The 26,124-nt window shown below is 59.0% G+C and overlaps 1 protein-coding gene across 4 annotated transcripts in view; it reads right to left on the minus strand.

The window, feature by feature from the left end:
- LOC122372378 (serine/arginine repetitive matrix protein 1-like) overlaps positions 1–26,124 on the minus strand; it is a 77,527-nt gene that overhangs the window by 8,333 nt on the left and 43,070 nt on the right. For 3 of the 4 annotated variants that reach the window (XM_043349509.1, XM_043349507.1, XM_043349506.1), the window contains 4 exons: positions 10,474–10,541; positions 6,396–6,469; positions 3,938–4,095; positions 230–1,140 (listed from right to left, as the gene is read on the minus strand). In XM_043349509.1, the coding sequence (XP_043205444.1) occupies positions 230–1,140; positions 3,938–4,087 (1,061 nt within the window). In that variant the 5' untranslated portion in view covers positions 4,088–4,095; positions 6,396–6,469; positions 10,474–10,541. Of the gene's footprint in view, positions 1–229; positions 1,141–3,937; positions 4,096–6,395; positions 6,470–10,473; positions 10,542–20,973; positions 21,150–26,124 lie in introns of those variants that run through there. The other variant, XM_043349505.1, reaches the window with a different exon arrangement.

Genomic DNA, 26,124 nt, shown 5'->3' on the forward strand with positions numbered 1-26,124 from the left:
TTCTCTCGAATAAACAGCTGTTATCGGTTATTCAAACCCCACCCAGACATGAAAAATAACTAATCTAGCTAGCATCCACTCCTCTTCGTCCGAACACTAGTTAGTTTGAACGTGCCGGGAAAAGCTTTGATCACCTGGCAGGTCGGTCCCACTCGCCTTTATATAGTTCCCATAAGATACTCCACTGAACCCGACCCCCATCCCGTCCCTGCTCCCCACCAACACTCACCGGTCGCTGGCTGCGGGGCTCTCCACGGGAGAGACGGAGGTCGCGGCGGCGGCGGCAGCAGCAGCAGCAGCAGCGGCAGCCGCGGCGGCAATGGATGTGGCAGTGACGGTGGCCGCCGCCCGGTTCCTCTTGGCCGGTGTGCCGCCCGCCCCGGCGCCGGGCGAGGCTCGCTTCACGCGCGGCCGCTCCCGCGCGCCGCCGGCCGGCGGGGAGCGCCGTTTTGCGGGCGGGGGCGGCGGCGGCGGCGGCGGCGGCGGCTCGGGCGGCGTGGTGGAGCCGACGCAGTCGCTGCTACAGCTGGAGACCTCTGCCGAGCGCCGGTCGCGGCCGTACACGTTATCTATGACCCGGTTGATGGTGTCGGACATGCCGATGGTGAGCTCCATGACGCCAGTGTCGGGCTCAGTGTCGCCGCCGTCGGCCGGCTCGGGGCCCCGCTCGGGCCGCTGCTCGGGCCCCGGCTCGGGCGCCGTGTCTGTGCCCGGGGGTACCAGTCCCGGACTGGGCCGGCCCGGACTGCCGGCCGCCGCCGGACTGGGCAGCTGCGGACTGGCCGACTTGTGTCGCGGACTCGGCGAGCCGCCTGTCGACGAACACTCGTTGCGCTGTTTGGTCTCAAACTGGTTAGTGAACCACAGCCGCAGCGGGTCGCCCTGGCGGTCATCGTCCATGCCGCTAGTCTTCAGCATCTTCTCCACCACCTTGTCGACGATACGCGACAGCTGCACCTCGTGGTTGGAGGCGGTGGTGAGGTTCAGCGGCTCGGAGGGGTCGTACTCGACCCGGTGCCGCGTCCCGTTCAGACCATTCAGGCCGTTCAGGCCGTTCGGCGGCGGCGCATAGCCGTTCAGCTGGTGCGGGTAGTTTGTGATGTCACCACCAGGTGGCTGGCGGCGCGGCAGCGACGGCACCTGCCGCAGAACGGTAGTCGGTTAGAGAAAGCACAGGCAGATAGACACGACAAACGTTCTCAAACAGCAAAGTACGAGCATTATTGATGTCATTGGGCAGGAACAGGAGATCAGGACAACACAGTAAATCAAGTCAACGAGGGTAACGAAACAAAACACTACATCACCTGTCAGCCCTACCAAGACCGACAATTACGGATGCACCAATCAGTGAAGCACCCATTTACCGACAGACAGCCAGTACGAGCAGATGTGTAATTGCTGCTTGGAAGGGAGGAAAACCGCAGACTGCGTCACGCCGAGTGCTCGCATTCAGTCGGCGGAGGGAAGCCTTTCGACCATCAGATCCAAGAAACTTGTGGGCTCACGTCCGAAAACAGGAAAAGAGCCAGCATTCAGCGTCAGAGGAACCCGGACTGCATCCAGAAAAGGCGCACATCCCGTCGGAGAAAAGTGGCCTTTTCACCGAGAGTATGAACCGACTCCGCAGAGTGATTCCAGTAAATGAAGTTCCTGGAAGCTTTCGATGCAGTGCGGTAGTGCAGTAGGCCGGTGCGCCGTGGGATGCCATTGGCGCGTGACTGCTGTGATCCAGGCTACAATGACGTCTCAACCACTGCGACTATTGGGTGTTCACGACGTCTAGTCTAGCAGAATGTTTTGAGCTTTGTCTGCTCAGTCCGGAGTTCGTGTTACTTCTATTCGCAATTAATTTTGCAATGAATGTAATCAAACGTCCTCGCCTCATCCCTCTAACCACAAGCACACTCCCCCTCTCCCCCACCCCTATCCGTCTGTCGCCGTCTCCAGCCGCGCCAGGCGACCGGCGCGGCGGCCGGCGTCCGTGACCAGTTCGTGACACGGCTGCGAGCCCGGCCACGGTCCTCGCTCGGCGCCGCCATTGTGTATGCAGGAAACACGTGACGACCGGTCCATGCATGGAGCGCCGGCCGGCGGCGAGCTGCGGTCGGTGCGACGGCGCGGCTTTGCGGCTCGGCTTGGCGTGCATACAGTAACTGGCTGGCCGAGCGGGCGGCGAGGATGCCACAGAAAGCGACGGCTGTCGGCTCGGCAGCATGGCGAGCACTGAGCGGCTGGGCGAGCGAGGATGGCCACTGAGGAAGCCGTGAGGGGTGGGCGAAAGAGAGATGAGAGATGGGGAGCAGCGGATAAAATGTGGAAATATGATCTTAGTGCATCCCTAGGAGCCACCGCAAGACTTGAAATCAGTGATACGATCCCGGGCAACCGATGAACTGGGCCGAAAATAGAAAATCGGCAGTGACGGGTGAAAGACTCCAGCCGACGGCTGACCAAGAAACAGGTGTCACATCCGCAAAGCAGTACTGTTTCGCACCGCTCCCCCCCCCCCCCCAAAGCTTTCGTCGGGGTTCTCATCAAGCAACAGACAAGGGGTCGCACTTAGTGCGTCAGAACTAACAACTGAGTGTGAACTCTCCTGCCACGTCATGGCCTTGAGGGTCGGAACCAGCACCGGGTGCTACCCCACCGGACCACCCACCGCCCCGAGCCGGCAGGTGCGCTGCAGAGGTCACGGCCCGAGGCTACGGGCACTACAAAGCCCCCGTCTGTCTGCCGCCGAACCCAGACGAACGGCAGCTGGCGGGCCTGGGATCTCCACCCCCCGCTGTTGGGATAGGGGAGGACAGAGCACCGACAGACAGGTAACAGAGGGGGAGGTGAGGGAGGAGACAAATGAGGAAAAAAGACGGAGATGATGATGATGATGATGATGATAGAAAAAGAATGGTGGACGAAAAACCGTACATCAGTGAAGGATACCTAGGTAGGATCAAAAGAAAGGTTGAACATTGCTGGAGCCACAAAGGACCGTAGCAGTACAGTACACAAGGAGGTTCACCGAAAACGACTGTGGTGTCAAGACCACACTGGGCAGCGGTAGCTGACATCCGGCGGTCCGGCTTACAAGGTCGTCGGAGCGGAAAGGGAGGACAGAGAGAAGCCAGCGCGGTCCAGCCGTCCGTCCGTTGGTCGGCGAGGGGCCACCGCAGGAGCCGCGGAGGCGGGCCGCTGCGTACCAACTTTCACCGCAGCGACTGGAGGCGCGGACCGAGCGGAACGGACCGCTTTCCACCGGCGCGCGCGCGGCTCGGACACAGGAGAGAGAGGCGCGCCCCGCGCCGGGATGGGTCAGCTGGGTCAGAGGGGTCAGCCGGGTCCCCACGGGCCGGCACTCGGTCAGCGGGGCCCGCCCAGCGCGAGCCAAACAGCCGTCAGAGGCGCGGCCCGCCCGCTGCCGATCGCCCGCCGCCTGGCCGGCAGCCGGCGCATATCTAGGTCACTGACCTGCGCGTCGAAACTCGACCCCAAACGGTCCGCGTGGCGGCGGCGGCGCGCGCGGGCTGACTTTCACGGGCCCCTCGACACGGATCCGGTCAAATGAGGAAAACAGGCCAGCCGTCGGGCCCGGACACAAGCTCCGAATTGGAGCCCAGGCCATGTGGGTGGACTGAGGATGTGACGGTGCATGATGCAACGAAGCCTAGACGGCGCCACCCGAGGAACTACATGGACTGCAGTGGGAATCAGTGGACTTCGGGCCGTCTCTGGAGGTCAAAATATCCATATGGACCGAAAACACCATCTCTGACATACGACACAATACATCCACCATATGTTCTTGGCCGAATACAGCCTGTCTCTCCAATCCCTCACTCTCGCAAGCTCCACAGTCCACGCCACACATAGCCCATCTCCCCACAGACCACGCAGGCCCTCTCCGTCTAACCCCAGGTTACAGAGCACCCTCACTCACCTCAGCTAGCTGGAGGAGTCCGCCGTTGCGCGGAGGGTTCTCCATGAGGTACCGCTTCTTGGGCGGCATGTGCGGCATCGGCGGCATGGCTGGCGGCGACTGAACGGCGGCTGGCGGCAGCGTGCTGGCCACGGCTCCGTGGCGTCCCATTGACGCATCTGCGGCGAACACGGCGCACGTCACACACACACGGCGCGGCAGGGACACTGACGGCGCGGCGGGGCAGAATACCGACACACTGACCGGCTTCACTGACTGCCCCCAATCACTAATGCACGATGCTGTCGCAACACTGGCCGTCACTCACGCAGGGCGGCTAAGAGCGAGTCGCAGTGCACCGCGCCGTCGCAGCACTGACACGGCAGTGTGTTGGTCCGCGGTCGTGTCGCCCGTCTGTGCCACACGGCGCGGCCCGAGCTCGGCGGCCTTTCACCGGGCGAGTGGCTGACACACTGACGGCGGCAGGACGGCCGCGCCGCCGCCGACGGGCCGGCCGGACCGTTAGCCGGCGCAGATCAGCGGCGCGCGGCCGACCGCCGACTCACGGATCTGACTCAGCGACGTCTCAGGGCGAGGCTCACCCACGGCTCACGGGAGGCTCAGGAGCGACTCGCGGCTAACTACAGGGCGACTCGGGGTCTGCTCACGGATAGTTCACGGAGAGCTAACGGTCGACTCAGGGCAACTCACGGATCTTAACTCACAACCACCTCAGAGCCCTCTCAGGGCGGCTCACGGGTCAGCTGACGACACACCGGCCAGGGCAGGATGAGGCGACCGTGGGGATCGCCAGCACTCGCCACGGAGCTGGCTAGGCCGGCCGCCAGGCTGCCCGCTGACCCCGCCACTGAGTGCCGCTCTCTAACAAGAGCTACTCTCTAACCGCGCGCCGCTACTCTCTAACCGGGCGCCGCTACTCTCTACCACCAGGGCGCGGTTACTCTCTACAGCGCTCTCTGCCAGATACTCTCTCCAATCTAACAGGTAGGTCGGTCACTCTCTATTGAACATCCGTCAGTGCTCATCAGGTAGGTATTCTGTGAGGTGCAGCTGCACTCATTTCGTACGTCTACCAGGCAGCGTGGGGCGGATGCGTTCCGTCTCGACATGTTTCGCTTATCGTGCCTACCAAGCTCTCTCGAAGTCCTCGCCACCGTCTCGAGCCTGATGATGTCACCCGGACCCATGGACCCATTTGTTGATCCCGGATCTGTCCAGTCCACACATATGCCCAAGTATACTCATAGCATTACATGGGGAGACTATAAACGCCAGAAAACAAAAACTGATGCACAGTTTGCGCTCGTCGCTCGGTCGTCGTGAAGCCGTCTTTCAAACGGGCGTCATATAGGTATGCAGCTTTATCCCCATCCCTACCGGACACTCCCCTATCCACCCACACCAGATATCCATCTCCAGTTTCTCCGTCTCTCCATCAGACTTTCTCTCCGGGCGTCTACCTTCCACCGGACGCCGGGCAGCCCTCGCCCCGCGGCAGTTCGGCGCTCCTGACAGTTACCCAGCCGTGGAGCGTCTCTCGACACAACCACAGTCCTGTCCTCCTGAGCTAGAGCGATGATTTACCGCTGCCCGCCCCACCTACGGTCCCAGGCGGCCCCTTTCCGCTGAGTGTCCCCCGAGAGGAACCTGTCGCCGGTGAACAGGAGACGAGAGGTGTCGGTCCGTCGGGAGGGGCGCTCCGTCAGTTCCCTGTCCGCCCCTCCCACCGCCACTGAGGTACGGGGGCACCGCGCTGACACAGGGGGACGCCGGCTAACGGCATCAGTCAGCACGCCTCTCCTCTCCTGCCCCTACCGCTGCCATTGGATCGCTGGATGTTGGGAGTTTAGAGGTAGTCCACTTGACGAAAACAGAACATCACCGAGGTAACTAGGTAATCTTTTGGACGCATATCTAAATAGACGCTGTTGTTAAGATTTAAATAAAGCAGAACCAATCCGATCCGCTGAAGTTGCTGACCGTCGTCTGACGGTTGGCAACAGATAAAACATCCTGTCTATATCCGAGGCGCCGAATTCAAGGGAGGCGGCCCTGTTAGCGAGCATGACGGTGTTGTCTCCGCGCGGCCTCGGAGCCGGCGGCAGACGGTGCGGCTCGGAGCCGTGTTTGCGCTGACATGGGTCGACGCGCACGCGGCGCGGCGTCGGTGCACCGTTTTTGCCACGGAGCGCCGGTTTTTGTTGCGTTTTTGCGCGTCGCGACTGACGCAGCCGGCACCGCTCCGGCCGGCGCCCACCGACAAAGAAATCACCGCCGGCGGCGGCGCAAAAACCGCCCGAGCTGCGCCCAAAATATGACGACGCCGATTTTGGCCCGATCGTGACGCGGCGCTATGCCAGCGGCGCAGCGGCTCAGCGGGGCACCGACCGGATCCCAGGACAGACCCGGGTCCAGGATCCTGACCCACGGGCCAAAAACTAGCTCGGATGAGTCTCACCTGGCCTAGAACACGCAGATTTTTGAACTTTTGTTGGTAGTATCTTGTGCTAAGTGGCAGGTACAGTTGCAGACCTGCAACAAGAAAACGAGAGTTAGCATCATCCATCTGAGACAAAAAAAGTACATCGGGCTCGATGAGGTAGCGTATAGTCTATCTGAAGTATGAATGGTTACATATCTAATCGTACCCAAATACAACATTCACTGACAACTGACGAGGTGGATCAGCCTCACACAACAAACAAATATGATCAATACACGACGGGAGACATTGACAGACATGCCACCATTGTCATCACCCTTGACCCTTCGGACCTTTCCACTTATCTCCATTCACAATCTGCCCACCTTCAGAATACCACATCGGTGCATTGTAGCGTGCTCTGACAGCGTGTAGGCTTATTTGCTGAAATGTAGACCGGCGTGCGCGGCCGATCTGCCGCACGCACGGCCCGCTCGCGCCGCGCGGCGGAGGTTGCCCAACCGCTTCCGTTGCGGCCGCGCCGCGCGTCACAGATGTGCGAGGTCGCAGCACGCAACGCCGATGACGCCAGCTCACGCGCACACGCAATCCGCCCGCGCGCCGCCGCCGCCGCACGCCGCCTGGCACCGCGGTCTGCAGCTGCAGCGGACTGCGGAGTCCGCCCGCCCGCCCGACCGACCGGCAGGGGCAGGCGGGCGGACGGGCGGACGGGCGGGCAGGCGGGTCCGGCACCCGCCCACAGTAATCGGTACTCTGCCGCCGCGCCGCCGCCCAGGCGTGTCACCGCGCTGCCGCCCGCCCGGTCAGAGAATGCAGGAGGGACGCCCTCGGCCACCCTGTGCTCGGTACGTCCCCGTGTCTTCAGAGAGACCAAGGGACTCGCAGAAAAACGACGGGGAAAACTCGAGGCTGGTAACTGAGCCCGCTGCAATAGCTACATTTAATTTGACGTCTACCGTGCCTTTGTCATCGCTGCAACCCGCTGCAACCCGATGCAGAGGGTTTCGATTGACCGTGCTACGTTCCACCGCGTAACTGGTCGCCTATGACGTCATCATCCACGTCCTGCGTGCCGTCAGCCTGGAGCGAGCACTGACAGTGGGCCCACTGTGACGCAATGGGCCGAGCTATGACGTCATATGCACAGTCCACAAGCCGCCGTGCCCAGTCCGCCACTCACAACTGCGGTTCTCTGTCTAGAAGCGATGGCAGGACAGCGGCAAACCTGTCTTATAGCTGTGAAGGCGCTGCGGTAGACGAGGGCACATGTCACACCACTGCGGAGTTCAGGGACGTCTTCATCCACCGCCGCGGGCTCCAAGGTTCACCCGTGCACGGCACGCAGGAAGGAGCGACGCCGAACAATGCTAATCTGGAACTCGTTCCTAAGCCGTGGCAGATCGTACCGGTTCCTGGCCGTGACGTCACCGGCCGGCGGGCTCTGCAGATGTGGGCTGCGATGTGCCGGTTTCGCCGTGGCTATGGCTGCCATTGCGGCCGGCACCAGCCCGCTTTCATTTAGGCTCTGTCGGTGATGATGGTCGTAACAGGCTGGCTTTCATAGCAGCTTTTGAATGCGGCATGCATTCGCCGGTCGGTACGGCGTACCCACATCAAGGCTCTGGCTTTGGTCTCATGACATTCGCTCACGCCCTGCACTACTGACAGCTGTCTCTCACTCGCTCTGCCAACAGCCTCATGCCTCATTAGCAGCATTGCAAACAACCGGACTATGGCCACGTCAAACTCCATGCGCGTTGCAGACCGAGACGCCCATCTCTGCGGCTGCCAGCCTGCCTGCACTGCTGGGTCGCATCGGGTTCCGAGACGGCAGTCAGAGGTGCCGGAGCCGACAGCCCAGCGGGCTGCGGGGCCGCTGAGCGGTGACCTCGCCCCCTGACACATACACGGGCCACGCCGGCGCGCGGCTCAGTGGCCTCTCCGCCGGCCTGACAGGGCCCGCCGCGGCGGGCGGCCGCGTCTGGCGGCGGGGGAGGGCACGCCTGGAGCATGGACGGTAGTTCCGGGTGCAGCGGGCGGCGGCGGTGGCGGACGGCGGCGGTGAGCTGCCGGGCCGCGGCGGGCGGCTGCCGGTCGGCCGGCCGCGTCTCATTGCTATGCGGCGCGGCGGTCGGCACGGCTCGGTCCGGTTCTCCTGACCGGCTCGGCGTGCGGGCTCTCCGTCCTCAGTGCACAGCCGGCCACTGGCCACGACGGGACTCCCGGGCCCCGCGGAACGACGAGGCGCCGGCGATAAACCTGGCCGTCCGGGCGGCTCGTAGATCGCACCTAACGCTGCCCGCCGGCCAGCGCCGAGTGCCGGCGCCGATAGCATCTTTAGACGGTGATAATTTCTCCTCCGGTCCACCGACCGACGCCCGGATCCGGACTTCATAGACTGTCCCGAAGAGCGCGAGGTATCTGGTGCGCCGGTCGGGCCCGTCTGTTGAGCGTCAGTCCAGCCCGTCATGCCAGTATTTGCTGTGTCCGAAAGTGCCATCAACTTCGCTAGCTTTGCACAGTACTGCGCAGCAATCAAAAGAAATCCGCTTTAGCGAGCCATCCGTTCCATGCGCCATGACTGTCCGGCTGTGTGCGACGCACCTGTCCGCGCCACGTTTCGCCGCCATCGGCCGTGCTGCGTCACGTTTCGCCACTGCATGCCATGTTTTCTCGTCCGCCGCGTCCGCGGTGTCGGCCGGACGTCGACCTGCGCGGGGCCTCAGGCCGCCCTCGAGAGATCATCGGGCAGCCCTCCGTACCGGCTGCGGCCGGCAGGCCGGTTGGTCGGCGCGTTGGACGGCCGGCCGACCGCCGCCATAGCTCACGGCCGCGCTGAGCCGAGCGGCGCGCCGGGTTATGGGCAGCTGGTGGCTGCCGGAGCCTGGGGGTGTCGCAACCGGCCACCGACCCACCGACTCGGCCGGTACGGCGAGCGGCAGACGAAAAAGCCGCCGCCGCCGCTCTCTGACCGCGGAGCGCAGCGGTGGCGCTGGCTTCACCGGGGCTTCGGCGTCCATGGAGCTGACCGGCGAACACCCCACCCGGCGGGAAAGCCCAGTCGGTCGCGCTGCGGGAGCCGGGAGGGGATCTCCTGTGGGTGTGCGATACGGGATGGCTGGGTGGGTGCCGTGGGCGCCGGTTCCGCTCACATGGCACCCAGGCTCAGCGGAAACGAGCCACTCTGTCGCTGCCGCCGCCAACCCGTTCGACCAGCCGGACCGGACCGGACGGGACAGGGGTTGAACCGGACAGAGGGCTGGCTGCGTCGGACAGAGGACCGGACGGGACAGAGGGCTGGGTGGAGGGCAGAGGAGGGTCGGCCGACAGCACCGACCGCGCCCACCGGCACCCCGCCCTCCGGAGCGGACGGACAGACATGTCCACCGCCCGTCGCTCATGAATTATAGCAACGTTGCCACCCGTTGCCAGCGCGGCGCCTCCAATCGAACAGGGTTGAAAATGGGAATCTGAGGACGAGAGAATGACTCCACTATTTGCTCGAGCCAGGATGCCTGCTGACTGCTCACATCCGTTGGCCCACTGGTCACACTACGTCTACATCCCAGCCGCTATCTTGATCAGCATACCATCGAGCAGCAGCGTGCGGCGACATCGGCCCAAAAAAGCGTGTCAAACACAACCCACCGATCAAGTATGCATGCAAATGTGTGCTCGATGCAAGGAAACCAGGCTGTTGCCCAGAGGGTTGCCATACAAGCCGGAACTGTAGGATATGTCTCATTCCGGTTGGCCATTCCGTATCGCTGAAAAGCGAAAGCAGCATACGCAGCCTTGACAATCAGTCCAGAAAGGACGGTCTTCCTTCAAGAACAAACTGTTGTGCACCGAGTCGCCTCATGAAAAGGACAATCTGGATTAGCCCAGAGCTGCCCACCTGCAGCTGCCGTCAGCTAGGTCTGCAACTCCCTATCAATATCGGGACATGGAAATGTCTTTCTTTTCTCCATTCATGAACTTCATTTTTTTCATTGTTGCATCCTATACCCACTTCCCTTCTTTTCTCTTCCTCTCATTTTTTCTCTCTCCCCCTACCACCTCGGTTCCCTGTATGTTCGTCTCTGACCCTTACCTGGCAGTGGTGTGGTCACCGGTCGCCGCAGACAGCTCGCGGTCCCGAGCTGCGCCCTCTCGCTCACTCTGCAACAAAAGAGAGACATGGATCAGCACGGTCACGCAGTCACACGCAAAGGGGCGCGACAGGCTCACAGAACGCACAGCAGGTCACAAAATGACGTAGAAACCACCACGAGATAGAACAGACATCATTAGCCACATACCAAAGCTACAAGCCTATTTACACAGTATCTGAGTGACTTATTACCTATTCTGCATAAAACGGCTGACCTCGACTCTAAAGCGAAATGGCCTGGTGGCGCCGGTCTGATTTCCACCAATCGGAACACGGCGCAGTCACAGTCTATAACTGCATATGGGGGACGGCCGCAGGTGCACGCCAATGGGTAGAGCGAGCGCGGCCGCTCAAAGCGCGTTCGCTGAAGCGGGTAACAGTTTCAGGTCACGGGTCATGAACCACCGAGGACACGCCTGTGACGAGGACCTGTGACGCAGGACGATGTAAATCAGGGAAGTGCATGAGTAATTAAATGGCAACGAACAGCGATTACCACAACGCAGTAAAAGACAACACGAACATGAACTATTTGTTCTAGGATTCAGTTCTGATGAATTGAAGCATTTTGACAAAATTCATATTGTCTGGATACTGCTTTTCATGAAAATATAAAATGTTATAATTATCAAGGACAGCATTGCTTCAAAATGTGATAAAGGTCCGCTTAAAAATATAAAATTCTTCGGATGAAAAGTACCGCCATTTATGAGAGCAAATAATTCATCTATCGCTATATCTGGTCCCGCACCGTTGGCCGAAAAGGGAGCGTGACATCTCCGCCCAGCGAAACGGCTTCGCTCGGAACAAATGCCGCTCGAGACAATGGCACGCCGCGTTAGCCCACATATGCAATGGCGGCATTATCCTGACGCCGAAATCCTATTACGGCGCGGCTCGACACACCTAGCGCGGTCTATTGGAGCAAGCGGACGGCACGCCGCGCGTGGTGCGCTCTGCTGACACCCCTCCCCCTCCCCTCCCGCACACACCGAGAGTGTCGACACTGCGCCACAATGGTCGCCGGCGCGGTGCACGGCGCCGCCGCTCGGCGGCACGGTTTCCCGCCGGGGCCGATGCACCTCGCACGCCGCCGCCGCGCGCCCGCCCCGGTCGCTGACCTGGCCGGTGCGTGCGGATGGTGTTTGCCTCGCGCCGTGCGTCGCGCGCCGCGGCGCAGGGGTGACGGCTAACGAGCGGGTGGGGGTGCACGCGCACGCACACACCCACGCACACAAACACGCACAGTGGCGGCGTAGGAGGATAGGATCCTGCACAGTGCACAGATCTTCTCGCAGGCACCATCCTCTCACGAGCAAAGCTGCTCCGCTCCGCTCCGTGCCGTTGCTCCCTGGTGGGTCAGAGGCAGCGTCGCCCCCGTACGCTGGCCCCTCGTCGGTCAGATAGGGTGCAGGCTGCGGCGGATATACGAGTGGCGACCATCCGTCACAGGACAGCCGGCCGGTCAAACCGCGCGCAGGAACCGACCACTGCCCAGTCAGCTGCACTATACGGTAATGGCAGGTCTACTGCACCGGCCGGAAGGGCTACAGGAGGGGCAGGGTCTGGGCGGGGAGGGGGAGGGTGGAGAAGCGAGGTCAGCCGCCTGTGCACCATGCATATTCAAACCTGCAGTCTGAGAGCGTTCACTTCCGGAGAAGGAGCTCGATTCTCATGTGTTGTAAAGAAACTCAAGCGTGTAAAAGCACTGATACGGTACGCATATGTATACCTGGATTGCTCAGTGTGAGATATACGATTTAGCAGCAAGATGCTGGTCTGCCCTGGGAATAAAAACACGTGTCGCAACAATCGCTGTCATTATGAAGAGCATCATTAAATCAGTTTCCCAGCGGATACCGGTGGGTAGTCACCCGGAGACGGGGTGGACCAGTTGATACATTTTTTTTCGGCTCGATCGTCCCATGAAACGTCTGCTGATTTGCAATCAAGGAACGTGACGCAGATATCAGTTCGGCTGCGTCGCTGGACTAGGCGGTTACATAAATGCTGTGATCTGGTATGAAATAACGTGCATAATAATTACATAACATTTAAATAAATAATAAAATGAAAAATATAAAATGAATCTTTCAACACAGTCCCAAAACGACAAGGGTCTCAAGAGAGCACATTCGCAGACACGGCTGTTGAAATGCCTACACGCAGTGTTCGATTTGTATTTTCAGTGAATAAGCCCGTAAGTATGTAGAGCACATCCAGAGGTGCCGACTGCCGTTCCGCCCACTCAAAAGCAGGAACGCCGGGGGCGGCGGGGGGGGGGGAGGGGGTACGACGGTCACTCCGTACTCGTCTGTGAGCGGCCCGTCACCGCTCAGAGTAAACGGTGGTGGTCGGCGGGCCACCACCACGTGCCGCCGTACCGAGCCCAAACACACACTCACAGAGCATACACACAGAGCCGGCCGCGGTCCGGGGCCGCCGGGGTGGGGACCGGACCGGGCGGACCATATCGGACCATCGGACCGCTCCTCGGCCATCAGACCGGCTCAGCGCGACACGACAAATCCGATTTGCCGACGCTGGGCTCATGTCGCGCTATGGGAGTCGAGTGCGAGGATAGTCTGCCGGCGGCGGCGGCGGCTTCAAGGAGTCGCGGAAGGTCAGATACCCCTGACGCCGGATGGAGCGGCTGGTCGGACAGCCCTGGAATGATTGTCGGCCCATAGACGGCATCGAGAGAGGAGAGATGACAGCGGTAACTAACGAGGTCATTAATTTTCTGACGCCGTTTTATATCTGATTTGAGCGTGGCGGCCCTTACTAGGAAAGCGGTGCAGGTTTTCGACTATATTTATAGTAGCACATCTGCAATAGCTGCAGTGTAAGACATCTGCGCGCGACAGGAGATGACACGCCGTTTGGTGGCCGTGTCCCGGGTCACGAACTTAGGCCACGGCCTCCGGCACGACACGGGGAGAGCCGATGGCAAAAGGTCACGGCTCGTGGCTGGGAACCAGGGCGACACGTTCAGATGCGGGCAAGGCTGCAGTGGGATTGTCTTCCTAGAAATGAGCGAGGAGACATTATTTTCGGGTAGTATAGATATTCAATATTATAAAATATCTGCCGATGATCTGAAAGGAGCCACTCTTCAAGCTATAGTCGCACCGGTCCGCGAGCTCATCATTTAGTGCCCGCCGTGACTTCTCTCTGTTATGAGTCACGGAGCAGCCCACTTCTGACTTCACCACCCCAGCCTCACAAACCGTCGGCTCTAGGCCGAGCGCCACACTCCGGGTCAATAGATCGTCCCGCCCGCCGACCGACCCAGCGAACGGCCGAGCGAGCCGGAGCGACCGACCGCCGCCGGCCGCGCCGAGAAACCAGGCTCACTCGGCCCAGGGCTGGGCCTTTCCAGGAACACCGTCACCGCTATGGCGACAAAACGGCGACATGAGCTCATTAAGTGTGGTATTGTTTGGTACTGATTACATTAGATTTGACAGGATAATGGCCTTAGAGACGACACAGACGCTTAATTTTTCGGCTTTCTGTTGCCGAAATGTAGCATAAATGAAATCTGAACAGCTAAGAGTCTTCTGAGCCTTATTATAATAAGGCTGGACAGAAAACCAAGGAGACGTTAGCTTATCGGTATAAGAGATCAAGTTCGGTGTATTTGTTTATGACAAATCGTAACAAGCTTCTTTAGAACCAGAGCATCCAAATGTCACGGCTCGCTAGGCACTCCGAGTGAACGATGCCCCCTCTCTAGTCTCTACCCTCGCGACACGCCACCTGATCCCAGCACCGCGCCACGACGCGACCCACCGCGTGCACCAGTGTCCTGTCATCCGGCAGCCGCAGCCGATTGGGCAACCGTCCGCGACCTCAGTGACCTTTGACACGCTCTGAGTCAGCCGGCGACGGTGTGCGTGTACCGCCCGAGGCGACGGATGCGAGGTGTGCGCGCCAGCCCCGCGCAACCGCACGGCGAGGTTCGCAGGTGCGAGGACCACCGGCGCGAGCAGGGGACGCTGAAGGAGCATCTGCAAGCCCCACGCAATCATGAAGGACAATGAACTGCCTGTGAGGTACCTACCGGTGTAGAAATTTGAGGTCAGAGGTCCACGGGACCTTTGGTCATGTAGTGGAACTGAGTCGGACGACTTACAGAGCTGACCGAGATATCTGTGCTGGTGGTGCGTGTGGCCAATGCGGCCTTCTGGGATGCCCCACGTACTGAGCAAACGAGGCTGACAGACCTAACGAGAGGGCGGTACGAGGGGACAGGAGGGCGGGCGGCGCGACTGGCCAGAGCGTGGTGACCCTGGAGCGGACCTGGCTGATCTCTGGCGGCACGGCTCACGGCCCCTGAATGGCCGGCGGGCCTCCAAGGCCGCCCACAGACCCGCGGCGCGTGTCCCGGGACGAGACATAAAGCACTGCTAAGCCGCGACCGCGACCCGCCGCTCCAAATTACAGGGCGCGTCGGCCCCCCGCCGGTACCGATACAAGGCGGTGACAGGGAGCCCCACACGTGAGACTGCCTAAAGTCCTCTCCATTCATGGGGCGCTGAGAGGGGCTGGCACCCGGCCCGGTCCGTGCCCGCCGCGTTCTCACAGAAGCTGTCAGTGAGACACAACGCGCGCCGCCAGGACACAGCTGCGGGGGACTCCCTGCGAGCGCCCCACGGCGCTGGCACGGGCCCGCCGCCAGGGGTGAAAAAAAGCTCCGACTCGCCGACGCACGCAGGTGACAGCTTATGACATTTGATGAGACAGCTGGCGGCTTGTCAAATTGATAGCTGACAACGAAAAGCTATAAACAGTCATCACGTCCGCAATCCCTCACAATTCACATTCATTCCAAAGCATAATATATATCCTAATGTGAAGTCACGTTAAAATCATACCACGCAAAAATATAGCAGACGCGTCCACCAGCTTCCGACATCCCTGCTGGCCAATGAAAAAGGCCGGCCATGTCGTGAGTATACCGGTGGGTTCGATGGGTCAGCTACAATTATGGCGCGATTCTTATAAATAGTGGCTAGTGATTTGTTGCACCACATTTTATCACAACGTAAATGACGTCATTAAATTTGTGAATAATTTTTTCCATCTGTAAGAGTCCATGTAAAAGCAGTTATTTGTTACATATTTAGATTATGTAATCCAAAAGTAATGTTTTCATGTGCCTTTTGAGCTATTTGCTAAAATACCTACTCATAAGTTTTATTTGTCAACGACTCGCGTTTTTCTAGCAAGCAGACCAAGTCAACTAAAGAATGCACGCTGTTTCTAGCGGCCCCCGCCGAAGTTAGTTGGTAGCACTGCTGCTCCACGGCGTACATTTCCTACCAGCCCATAGGGTTTACATGTTAAATGGCCTGTTTTCGGCGAGCGATATCTCGGTCAACCTTTGAAGGAATCAATGGTTCTTAGTCTCAAATGATAGATCGATGAATTTTCTTTCGACAATTCCTCTACCATTTTTCACGAAACCCAGCCAATCTTCTACGGCGTACAGGGTAAAGATTTCTCTGCACGCCAGCACCCGCGATCCGGCTCTCCGATCATCGGCGCGCGGTCCTCGGTAGCTCAGTCGGTAGAGTATCAGGCTACGGATCCGAGGGTCGTGGGTTCGAATCCTAGGAGCGCCGCGTGATTTTGGCGAGAATTGAATGATGTAGATTTTTGAATGTTTGCATAATCAATTATTGAAAGCTAATTGAATGTATCTGCCCACTAATCGGCCCCTAAAACCTGTTATTTAAGAAATTTAAGAAATGATTGTCACGTGCGCGTCACGACTGCCAACCATAACTGCTACCATATTATAGTTTGAACTAACTTTTTGCTAGTCCCGACCACATATAGTAGGTTTTCTAGTAGTTATACTAGAAATTCCTACCAAAGTTCGTCCTACCCGTCACTCAATATACCCTGGTTTCTAGCAAGTAGGCAGTAGCCAGTAGGTCACATTTTGAAGTTTATGATCCTGAAGAAATCAACTAATTCAAATGGTGAATGACCCGTGCTCACGTGAATGATCGCAGCAGATCGCAGACTCTTTGTCCTGTTTGTGTGGCGGGATTGTGGCCGTTGGCGTTTTTGGTAATTTTTGTTCCACGTGGTTGTGCTCCACTGAAGATGGGAAAAGCCAGACATCGGACACCAACACAAACACCACGAATGATGCGAGTGGTGCCTCTGCATCTGTCTTTTCTCAATCTCAGTCTACTGCAAACATGCCATGTCAGGTAAGTCAAAGCATTTGGTTGGCTTATGGCTACCATTTTGCACGAAATCAAGCCGATCTTCTAGGGCGTACAGGGTAAATATTTCTCTGCACCCCACCAGCCACATCGCATCTCTCCGGGCTACGCCGCTCGGGCCCATGTAGCGTAGTTGGTAGCGTCTCGGATTACGGTTCCGTGGGTCGTGAGTTCGCATCTCGGAGGCGACGCATGTTTATTGTTTATGCGATGAACTACGAATCAGGTTTGCATTATAAAGAGGAAAAGTGTTTAACGGTGAACATATGTTATTTGTAATACCAGCTTGCTCCTGAGGTCGATAACAAGTAAAAGTGCTATAGATAGCACTAGCACTAACACTGAACAAGATCTTGTTCAGTAATATCAAACAATCAGGTTACGTTTTTTCAGCTAATTGTAAATTAAATTTGCGGGGTATTTGTTAACGGTGATTCTATTCCCGAAAAAAAACTACAAATGCCCGATATAGGTACTTACGATGTTATACCAATGCGTAGCGCTAGTCACTAGAGGTGGCAAAAGGTAAAAATTTTGGGAACCAGACTCGAACCAGACCCGGCTGGGTATTTCTGGAACCAGTCGGACCCGGTCCAAGTTGGAATCGGAACCAGTTGGACCCGTTTCCCAAAAGTCAATTAATACAAACTATTCGTAGGTAGCGTTAATTGCATCATGTAAAATAGCCTTTTTCCCACTGGAAATACTCATGAGGTACAGTGTGCAAAGAAAGATACATAAGCAAATGTTTTCTTTCCATTCGCTTCATATTTTGCAATCATTTGTATTGTGCATGATGTATGGTAGGACCCGGTTGGACCCGTCAGAAAATTTCCAGGAACCGGTCTGGACCCATATGGGTCCAGACTGGTTCTTTGGACCGGGTCCTCGGGTCTACATTTTGCCACCTCTACTAGTCACAATTCCTCTGCGCAATACTCGGCCTCACAACCGACACAACGAGGTTCGATCACTAAGACTTTTCAAATTCGACTGACCAGTAGAATCTTCGGGGTGCCATCGCCGGCCCCATAAACAGGCCTCGGACGTTATGGGACGATAGGACTGAGACTCCGCCGAATCGTCATAAACCGTGGGCAAGGCAAGGCCGTATAACAGGGACAGGGGACGGCGATCCTCGCCGCTCGCCATGGGCCTAACAACCGTAGGTATCTATTGGTGTCTCGAACAAGCTGAGGTTGTTGGTGCTACATACTAATCAACTACTCTCTAACCGAACCGAGTTTTAGAAGGAGCATGCTAACGTCACTCGACGAGAGCCACCCGTGTTTTGAGGATTATGATTTATGATCAACCGTTGTTCCATCTCCTTTTCTCGAAAACATTCACCTAAATGGAATTGTGGATGATAATCTTGTTTGTGATGTTTCTCTTCGTGTCGAAACGACCTCAAGCCATGCATTAAATAGAACGAAAATTTGCTTCCACTTTGAATGGACAATACACTCAGCGCTCCTCTACAGCTTCTTCCTTTTATCTACGTGTCAGTCAGTAGCGGCGGAACACCTTCAATTAAGGGGGGGGGGGGGCACTGCCGACTTTTGGTACCATTCTTTCCATGCAACGCCTATAGGGCTAATGTTAAAATGCCAAAATCAAGGGGCACGGTGCCCCGGTGCCCCCCGTTCCGCCGCCTATGGTGTCAGTGGTTTGTGATTCCAATAACTGCAGCACAATGATGTGAGTTGTGACTGTCGAAAATTGATTATTTCATGATAGGCGTACCTTGAGGTCCTCAGCGCATCTCAAACTTCATTTAGCTACTGCTCAAATGTCAAAATTAGGCGTGAGTCAGCTGGACCTTCCGTCGGTGACAGCCTGAGACATTTTTTCACCCCTGCCCGCCGCCACCAAACTCAGCTGGCAGACCGGTCCGCCGGGCCGGTTCCGTCGTCCACCGTGCAGAGCTCTAACGTCGGGCGGGTACACGGCGGCTGTGCACAGCTCGGCGGCACTCTAGCGAACGGTTCTTGGCGGCGGTGGCGGGCTGGGCCGGCGCTGCGGGCGGGTGCCGCCGCCGACCCGCTAGCCGGCGCCTCCTGCGTCACGGGCCGGCCCAGGCCACCCCCGAGGGCAACCAGGCAGTGCGCGTGCCACCACACCGGACAGGCTGGTGCCTCCCGACCAGCCATTGCCGTGCTTCGTCCGCCGGGCCGAGCCGATGCAGCTAGGAAAAAGCGTCACCACAGGTCATGAAGGCATCACCGGTGTTGCAACACCCTAATCGAGTGCCCCAAGGATCAGCTGTAACTTGTAAGGTCCCTTGACCTGCCGGCCCTGATGGAACCAGCTCAGAGCCGGTCGGTCAATCGCCGAACAGGCTGACCGGCTCCCGCCGAGTGGCGCCGGGAGAGAAGGGGTCAGGACCGAGCCTGCTGGAGACGAGGACACCGAACCGGTCCGAGCCGAGGTCGACCCCCGCCCGGCGACCGACGGCCTTCGCACGCGGAAGGGTTCTCTCGGCGGGCGAGGTCAGCCGCCGCCGCCTCCGCGGCTGACCCAGTATCGGCCGACGGCGGCTCCCAGCCTCTCTCTGTCCGCGGCGCTCTGCCTCGGCCGCCGCCGCCCCTGGCCGTGAAACCACCGGCCAGCAGCAGCGGCGGCTCATGCAAATGGCGCCGCTCGCCGGCGTGCGCCTGACCTCTGCGAAGGGCAGGAAGCAGATAGAGACTCAGATAGTGCCGGCGAGAGCGCATGATTTATGTATCGGCGCGCTGGCTGGAATAATTCGCCAACACGATCCCGTACGGTCGCTGGGTGCGGATACGAGCGATCAGCGGCGTGTGGATGCCGAGACAGTGACAATGACAGACATTGGACGGCAACACAATGGAGGCCCCGGTCCTTCCAGGGACCTGGGTCTGACAGAGACGTCAGCGGGACAGTCCAGCTCCGCGGGACAGCCCAGGTCCGCGGGACAGGTAGCGCCGCCACGGGGACCGTAACATGGCACACCGTCCCGACCACACCAATGTCTCCGGCGCTAATTTTGCCACCGTTCCGCAGACATAGGCCGTTCTTGCACGGCGCCGGGCTACCACAATGACCAGGATTCCGGGTTAGCGAGACAGGCAAGTCAGGTGACACTACCTTTCGAGCGGGTCAGCTCAGGAAAGTTGGTGACCCGGGGTCACTCAGGGCAGCTGACGGAGGACCTACTCTGCGTTCTATCCTACCGCCGCCTCTGCGGAGTCCGCTCCTCCAATACCGGTCCGTGCGGTGCACTCTGAGGAGTGCACGGTGCACCGCCGCGTACCGGTGCGGTGCACACGTCAGCCGTGCACGACACGCCGTCCACCTACAGTCGGCGGCGGGGGAGGGGGGGGGGGGGATAGCGGTACCGCGGCTGAAAACGGGCCGCCGGCCAGCACTCCCGCCGCCGTTGTCGACGCCATAGATCATTCATGCCTAGCTGGCGGCCGACGCCACGCACGTGGAGCTCCCGGCGGCCACGGCGGCGCCCGTCTGGCGTGGGGCGCCACTTGGCAATCGAGCCCGTCGGCGGCCTCGTCGGTCGCGACGACGGCGGTGGGCGGCGGACATTGCGTGGGTAGGGGCTGGTGTAATGGCAGCCTCAGCAGGCAGCGGGTCATGGCCGGTCCCGGCCCGCGGCCGTCAGCCGACACCGCGTGAACGCTGCGACACCGTGTCAGGAGGGCCAGACTGACACTGACACAAGGCGCTCCACGCAGACTGAAAGGTGCCTGCTGGGAGGTGGACCTATCGCAGCATCGAATGTCGTCTGTTTTTAGCGGCGCAGACGTCTCGCAGACGTGTCTGGGTGGCTCCCGGGGGACGGAGGCGCGGCGCGCGGCTCCACTTTCATCCCGGGTCGTCCGCCACTCTGCTGAGAGGCCCATTAGCTGCACTCTGAGCACCGCCTCCTCCCAGAGTGGCCCATAGGCCAGCGGCGGTCAGTTGGCCGGCGGCGGCAGCCGTGCGCCCACAAAAACGGCCGGCATCAGACGGCCGGCGGAACAAAAACCGGCAGGCGGGCCGGCGCGCCGCTGCAGCGTCCGCCGACCGCGGCACGGCCAGCCGCGGCCGCCAGCCGGCGACACACACGAAATGACAGAGAAATCCAGAGAAACCACCCGGTGAAACTGGCCGGCCACCGCCAGTTGCAGAGAAACCAGCCGGTCTGTGCAGGCCGGCCGGGGCTGGCGACTCTCACCTGCGTCCAGTTGAGATCAGTGAGCCTGCGCAGTTTGGGCGGCTGTAGACGCACTCGGCACCGGGTCCTCTATCACACCAGCGCTGGGTCAGAGTGTCCGCGAGCTCCGGGCCGCCGCACTCCTCACTATTGCTCACACATTTCCACGTAGCAGCGTCGCGGGCGGGCGCCAGCGAGCGACTGCCGCGACGGGGCCGTCAGCTGCTGCCGTCGCCCGCCAGATGGCAGGCCGGGCGGCGGCGGCCGACCGACGGCAGGCAGTGCGGGGCGCTCAGTGACACTGGCTATGGGAAGGGTGACCGGTGACCGGCCGATGCAATTTCATGACCGATGCATGGGGCCCTCATCCCAGGGGCTCCACAGTCATTCTAGCTCGTCTACATATGAAGGGGATAGGAGCAATAGTTAACCTTACAGAAATTATAAGTTCTACTCATTCGATCAGCATCTTTTCAGCAGACCATTTGAAGAGAATCTCAATGCAACTTACCACTGGAATAAGTACTGAACTAGTACGACAAATCAACAGAATCAATGATCATGCGACTTTACCCCTCGAGCTTCAGCTCAATATCACGCGCTGCTTGGAGGACCTGAAGCCAATTTGGAAAGAAGGGAACACAGCGAGAAAAACCGAATGCTTGGAGAGCTAGAAATAACAATGGAGCGATTATGCAGCGAATTCCTTAAAACACTGTTGGTGTAAATAAACTCGACCGATCAAAAGGGAGCGAAGAGCAAGGTACGACAATTGAAGAGCCGATATAACTGGAAAAGGTTTTAAGGTATGGCCCAGCACCAGAACCGTTTAAAACGACACCATGGGTGAGGTATTCTTCCATGACGGCACCCATTGAAAGGCGAATATAAAATTGGACAGCAGTGAGATGCATGTGAATCGAGCATGCTTGTGGTAGAGGCGTCAACTGCGTGTCGGACGCAGCTACCTCGTAGACGATGAGTAACCTAGCCGGGAACCCCGAAACGGTTCCCGGTTCTACCCGGGAGTCCGGAAGGCCTCGGCCAGTGCCCAGCTGCGGGAATCTGAGGTGTTCGTTTCCCCGTACCGCCGCTGTGACTGAGTGGGCACAGGGACCAGTGAATCAGATCAGGTACGGGACCCGGAGGGCCGGCCTGGACCGCCGCCGGCAACGTACAGCCCAGCGTACACACCCGACAGACCGGCACAACCAGCCGGATGTACAGTCTCGAAACGGTGTGCAAATAACTCGGGGCGGGGGCAGGCACGAGCGGCCAACGAGGCACCATAGGCGGTCATCGACAGGGGTAGGCATTAGGCAGTCAGCACTCAGCTCACAGCTGATCTTTGTGAGCCTCACTTATCATTAAACATTCACCAGTGTGGCATTCTCACAGCATTGCAACTTGCAAGTGTGTTAACTACGGAGGTAGAAGCATCTAACCAGTTCACTGTTCACTGAAAGATGACCCCTGTCGCCAGCCCGCTAGACCAACGGAGGGTGTCATTGGCCGCTGCCCCGTCCGGCGTCCATCCCCCGACCCTCGCAGGGTCCGTTGCCGCCGCCGCTGAGCCGTCTGCAGTCATAACGGACCGTGGCCTCGGCTGAGGCGGTCGGGCACAGCATACGCCGTCCCGGACTTCCTCCTACACCGCGATCCTGAGAGCCGTCACTCACGGCACACGGCGGCCAGACCAAGGCCAGTCACGACCCCCGCGGGCCGCCGCCTGACTCCGCCGCTGGCCGTCTGACGTCACCGTGACGTCACGGCGGGCCGGGGGCGGGGCGGGGCGGGGCGGGGCGGCCGCCGACGGTCGATCCGTCTCGGGCCAGTGGCACCTCCGGCCGTCGGCGGCGGCGGTACGCCCCAAACGGCGCCGCCAATCAGCTGATCGCCGCGGTCAGCTGGATAAATGCACCCCTCGCGAGCAGTGCCCCCCCCCCCCCGTCCGGGTGTCAGCTGACGCGCGGACAGGAAGGGGCCTTGAGCGCGAGCACCCCGCCGGCTGCAGACACGGCAGTGCGTTGGTCCGTTGCGGCCGAAGGTGAAACGCAATCGCAGATCTCTGCACGGGGTTCTCGGAGAGCGACCCCCACTTGCAGCGTTCCTTGAACGCAGGTGGCCGAGCCGGGGAGGGAGGGGGGGGGGGGCGTGACGAAACTGCAACGCAGCGGTAGCCGGACAGTCCAGAGCACAGCCTCCGACAGGGCGCGACGAGCGTAACCAAGTGCCCTCTCGGACCCCCACTGGGGCACGGGCGGGCGCCGCCACCCACCGCGCCGGCCGGACACGGGTGCCCCCCTCCCCTCCGGCCCTCCCCTCTCTGCTGGGGTCAGCGCCCGCAGCAATTTCACAACCGGCGGCCACCGACACGGGGCGGCGAAAGCCGAGCGGGCGCCGGCGGCGTCACCGACGGCGGGACCAGGTGCAGCGAGGTCCGAGCGACGGTCGGCAACCCAACGGCAGAGGAATCGACACCTGAGAGCGAGCTCTGTGGGTACCCAGTACTCAGTGCTTAGTAATTGCATTTTGCGAGAATGAAGACACTAAGCTAAAAGCTCGATCCCGAATTTTGATCAACGCGGTTCTACTTATCACAACCTACGCAGGTGCGCTGATCTCAAACCGAACAGAGGTCGTTGTGTACTATACCTAGTTATGTATTTACTATGTTCGTCATACTATCCTGTTTTGGGCCATGACTTTCTGATCGCGCACAATATCGTCCAAATTTGTGCACAAGCAGAAACCGCCTTTAATGCTGAGCAGGCGCTGATCGAACAAAGACCGGCATGAGAACCAACTCTCCGTTATAAGCCGGTTGGAAGCGGCGCCACTGTCCAGAAAAATGCTAACGGATCTGAGCACGTGAAAATGACAGAGCCTGCTATCCATGCTGACACCGGTATCTGCAGCGTAGCCTCTTATCCCGGTTTGACCTACTCCCTGTTCTCAAGTCTGTAGGCCAGTGACAATTTTGGTATCCCTAAATAGCCGACAAGTTTCCGGGGAGGCCTACATAAGTCAGCTCCAACAAAATGACTGGAACCGAGCACTATGTATGTACAAAAGCCTCTGCAAACCGAAAGCAGACAGAGGAGTATAATGCAGCCTGTCCCAGCCCACCGACAGGCCGTCAACCGGTCGTCTTCCATCCCATCCCTCCATCTGCGGCCGCGTGCCGCGTCGTCCCGTCCGTTTTAGACACGCCACAAAAAGTGTACCCGGGCCGGTCGCCGGTCGCCGGTCGTCGCCCTGCACACTGAGACACTGGCGAGTTGATGAGATGAGGAGCTACGAGATACAGTATATAGGTGCCAACTGACCGCTGCGCCATCTGTCGCCGACCCTTGCGTTAGTCGACAGTTGACGGCCGGCTCGGGAAACGCAGCAGCTGCATGTTCACTGCCATACCTTGGGGTGACCTACATAACTATTCGGGGACTCGAATCTCAGCTGATGATTTGGTTGAATCTGTCAGCTCAAAGATTCAGCTCTCAGTTGGCTTATCCGCCTCAGTCCGAATCAAATCGGTTCGAGCGACCGAATGATCCCCAGTCCTCCTAATTGGCCAGTGCACAGTGGCCCTTTTTCGGAATTAGCACGCATAAATTCAAAATATTTTTTCTCTTCTTTTGAGTAAAAAGCAGTCTAATCGTGTGCAAAACATTCCAAACTATCCGATGGTGCCATTTTTACCTCCTAAAAAATAACTATCTTTGGTAAAACTGACCGCAAAATCGAAGTTTGTTGAGAAGCGCGCGGACACCACCGGCGGACCCTAAAAAGTGGAGTAGAATGAACATCAATTTGTAAGACTTTCGATGCGAAAATATTAAAAATTAGTGGCATGGATGTGAAGCTGAGTTTACGTAGAAGCCCTAGAAACCACTATTTTCATTATATAAGCTTAGATAGACCACTTTTGCCGAATATTGTGGACACAATAATAGGACAATTATTAACTGGAGATGGCGGCATACATATGAAGCTTTATGTTAAGTAGCACACTCCAGCACATGTCGTATTATACATCGTTCGAATCGCCGATCTCTTCTGACCATGTCCACCAAAGGGCATCGCGCCATTTTGCGCCATTTTGCTTTTACGGTGGATAACGTGAGCCAGTTCAGTCCGCGAGCGGCTGTGGCTCCTGAGTCGATACGACTAAGCTCATTGACCTGGCTCGAAACTGGTGTCACCTGGTGTGCGCCTAAATGTGGCTTGACTTTTGCCATAAGATGTGCTAATTGAAATTATACTAACGGTGGCTGGCAACAGCTGTAGATGCGGTCACGTGACGCCCTGGGGCGTCCTGGCGGTCAGTGCATCGCGGTCGGCTGGCGGGCTCGCCACACTTGCGCTCGGAGCGGCCTGGCCGGCGGGCGAGCCGTGCGAACGTGCGCCAAAGCTTGGGCCGAGCGGCCTGTCGCTGTTGGGCCGAATCTCCTTGGGCAGTTCGTTTCTTTTCCTCTCTTTGCATTGGCAGGGAATACGTCCTTGATCACGTGGTGATGTCTTGCACCACTTTTAGGTAATGTGGGTATTAATGCGTGCTAATTCTGAAAAAGGGCCACTGTGCAGTGGCCAGCCAATCGCCAAGGGCCCACCCCCTTTGCTACGAGATGTGTCTACGATAGCCTCCTGCCCAAGCGGACACCTGCAGTGACTGGTGATTATACGCCGCTCGTACACACGCACTGGGTACGCCACTATCGGCCCTCCAGCTGCGGCATCCGAGGTCACCGCTCGGCCGGGCGAGGCCGTCGCCGTCGCGTATTTCCGGTCTGCCAGTCACACGGCCCGTGGCGACTTCAGCTCAGTGTCCTGTGGCAGAGTCCCACTGGCCAGAGTCGGAGTCGGGTCGCTCGTTAGTCTGTCAGACGTGACAGGCCGATGGGCGGCCGCCGGCCGGCTGACGACCTGTCATTGCGAGAGAAACCACCCGCGCGCCGGCGGCCAACGCACTCGCGCGGCGCCGGCGAATGACCCATTTTCGGCGGCGGCTGTGCGCGTGGCAGCGCGTGACGCACTGTGCGTGAAGCTCCACCTACCTGCGGCACCAGAGCACGGTGAAAGCGTCCATCAGCCGCGCTGCGACCCCCGGGGCGGTGCATTATCACGGCCGGAACGCACACCAGTCAAGGGATTGGGATTACGTCTAGCGCT

This window comes from Amphibalanus amphitrite, unplaced genomic scaffold (assembly GCF_019059575.1).
Source record: "Amphibalanus amphitrite isolate SeventyFive unplaced genomic scaffold, NRLGWU_Aamphi_draft 001354F_arrow, whole genome shotgun sequence".
NCBI lineage: Eukaryota > Metazoa > Arthropoda > Thecostraca > Balanomorpha > Balanidae > Amphibalanus > Amphibalanus amphitrite.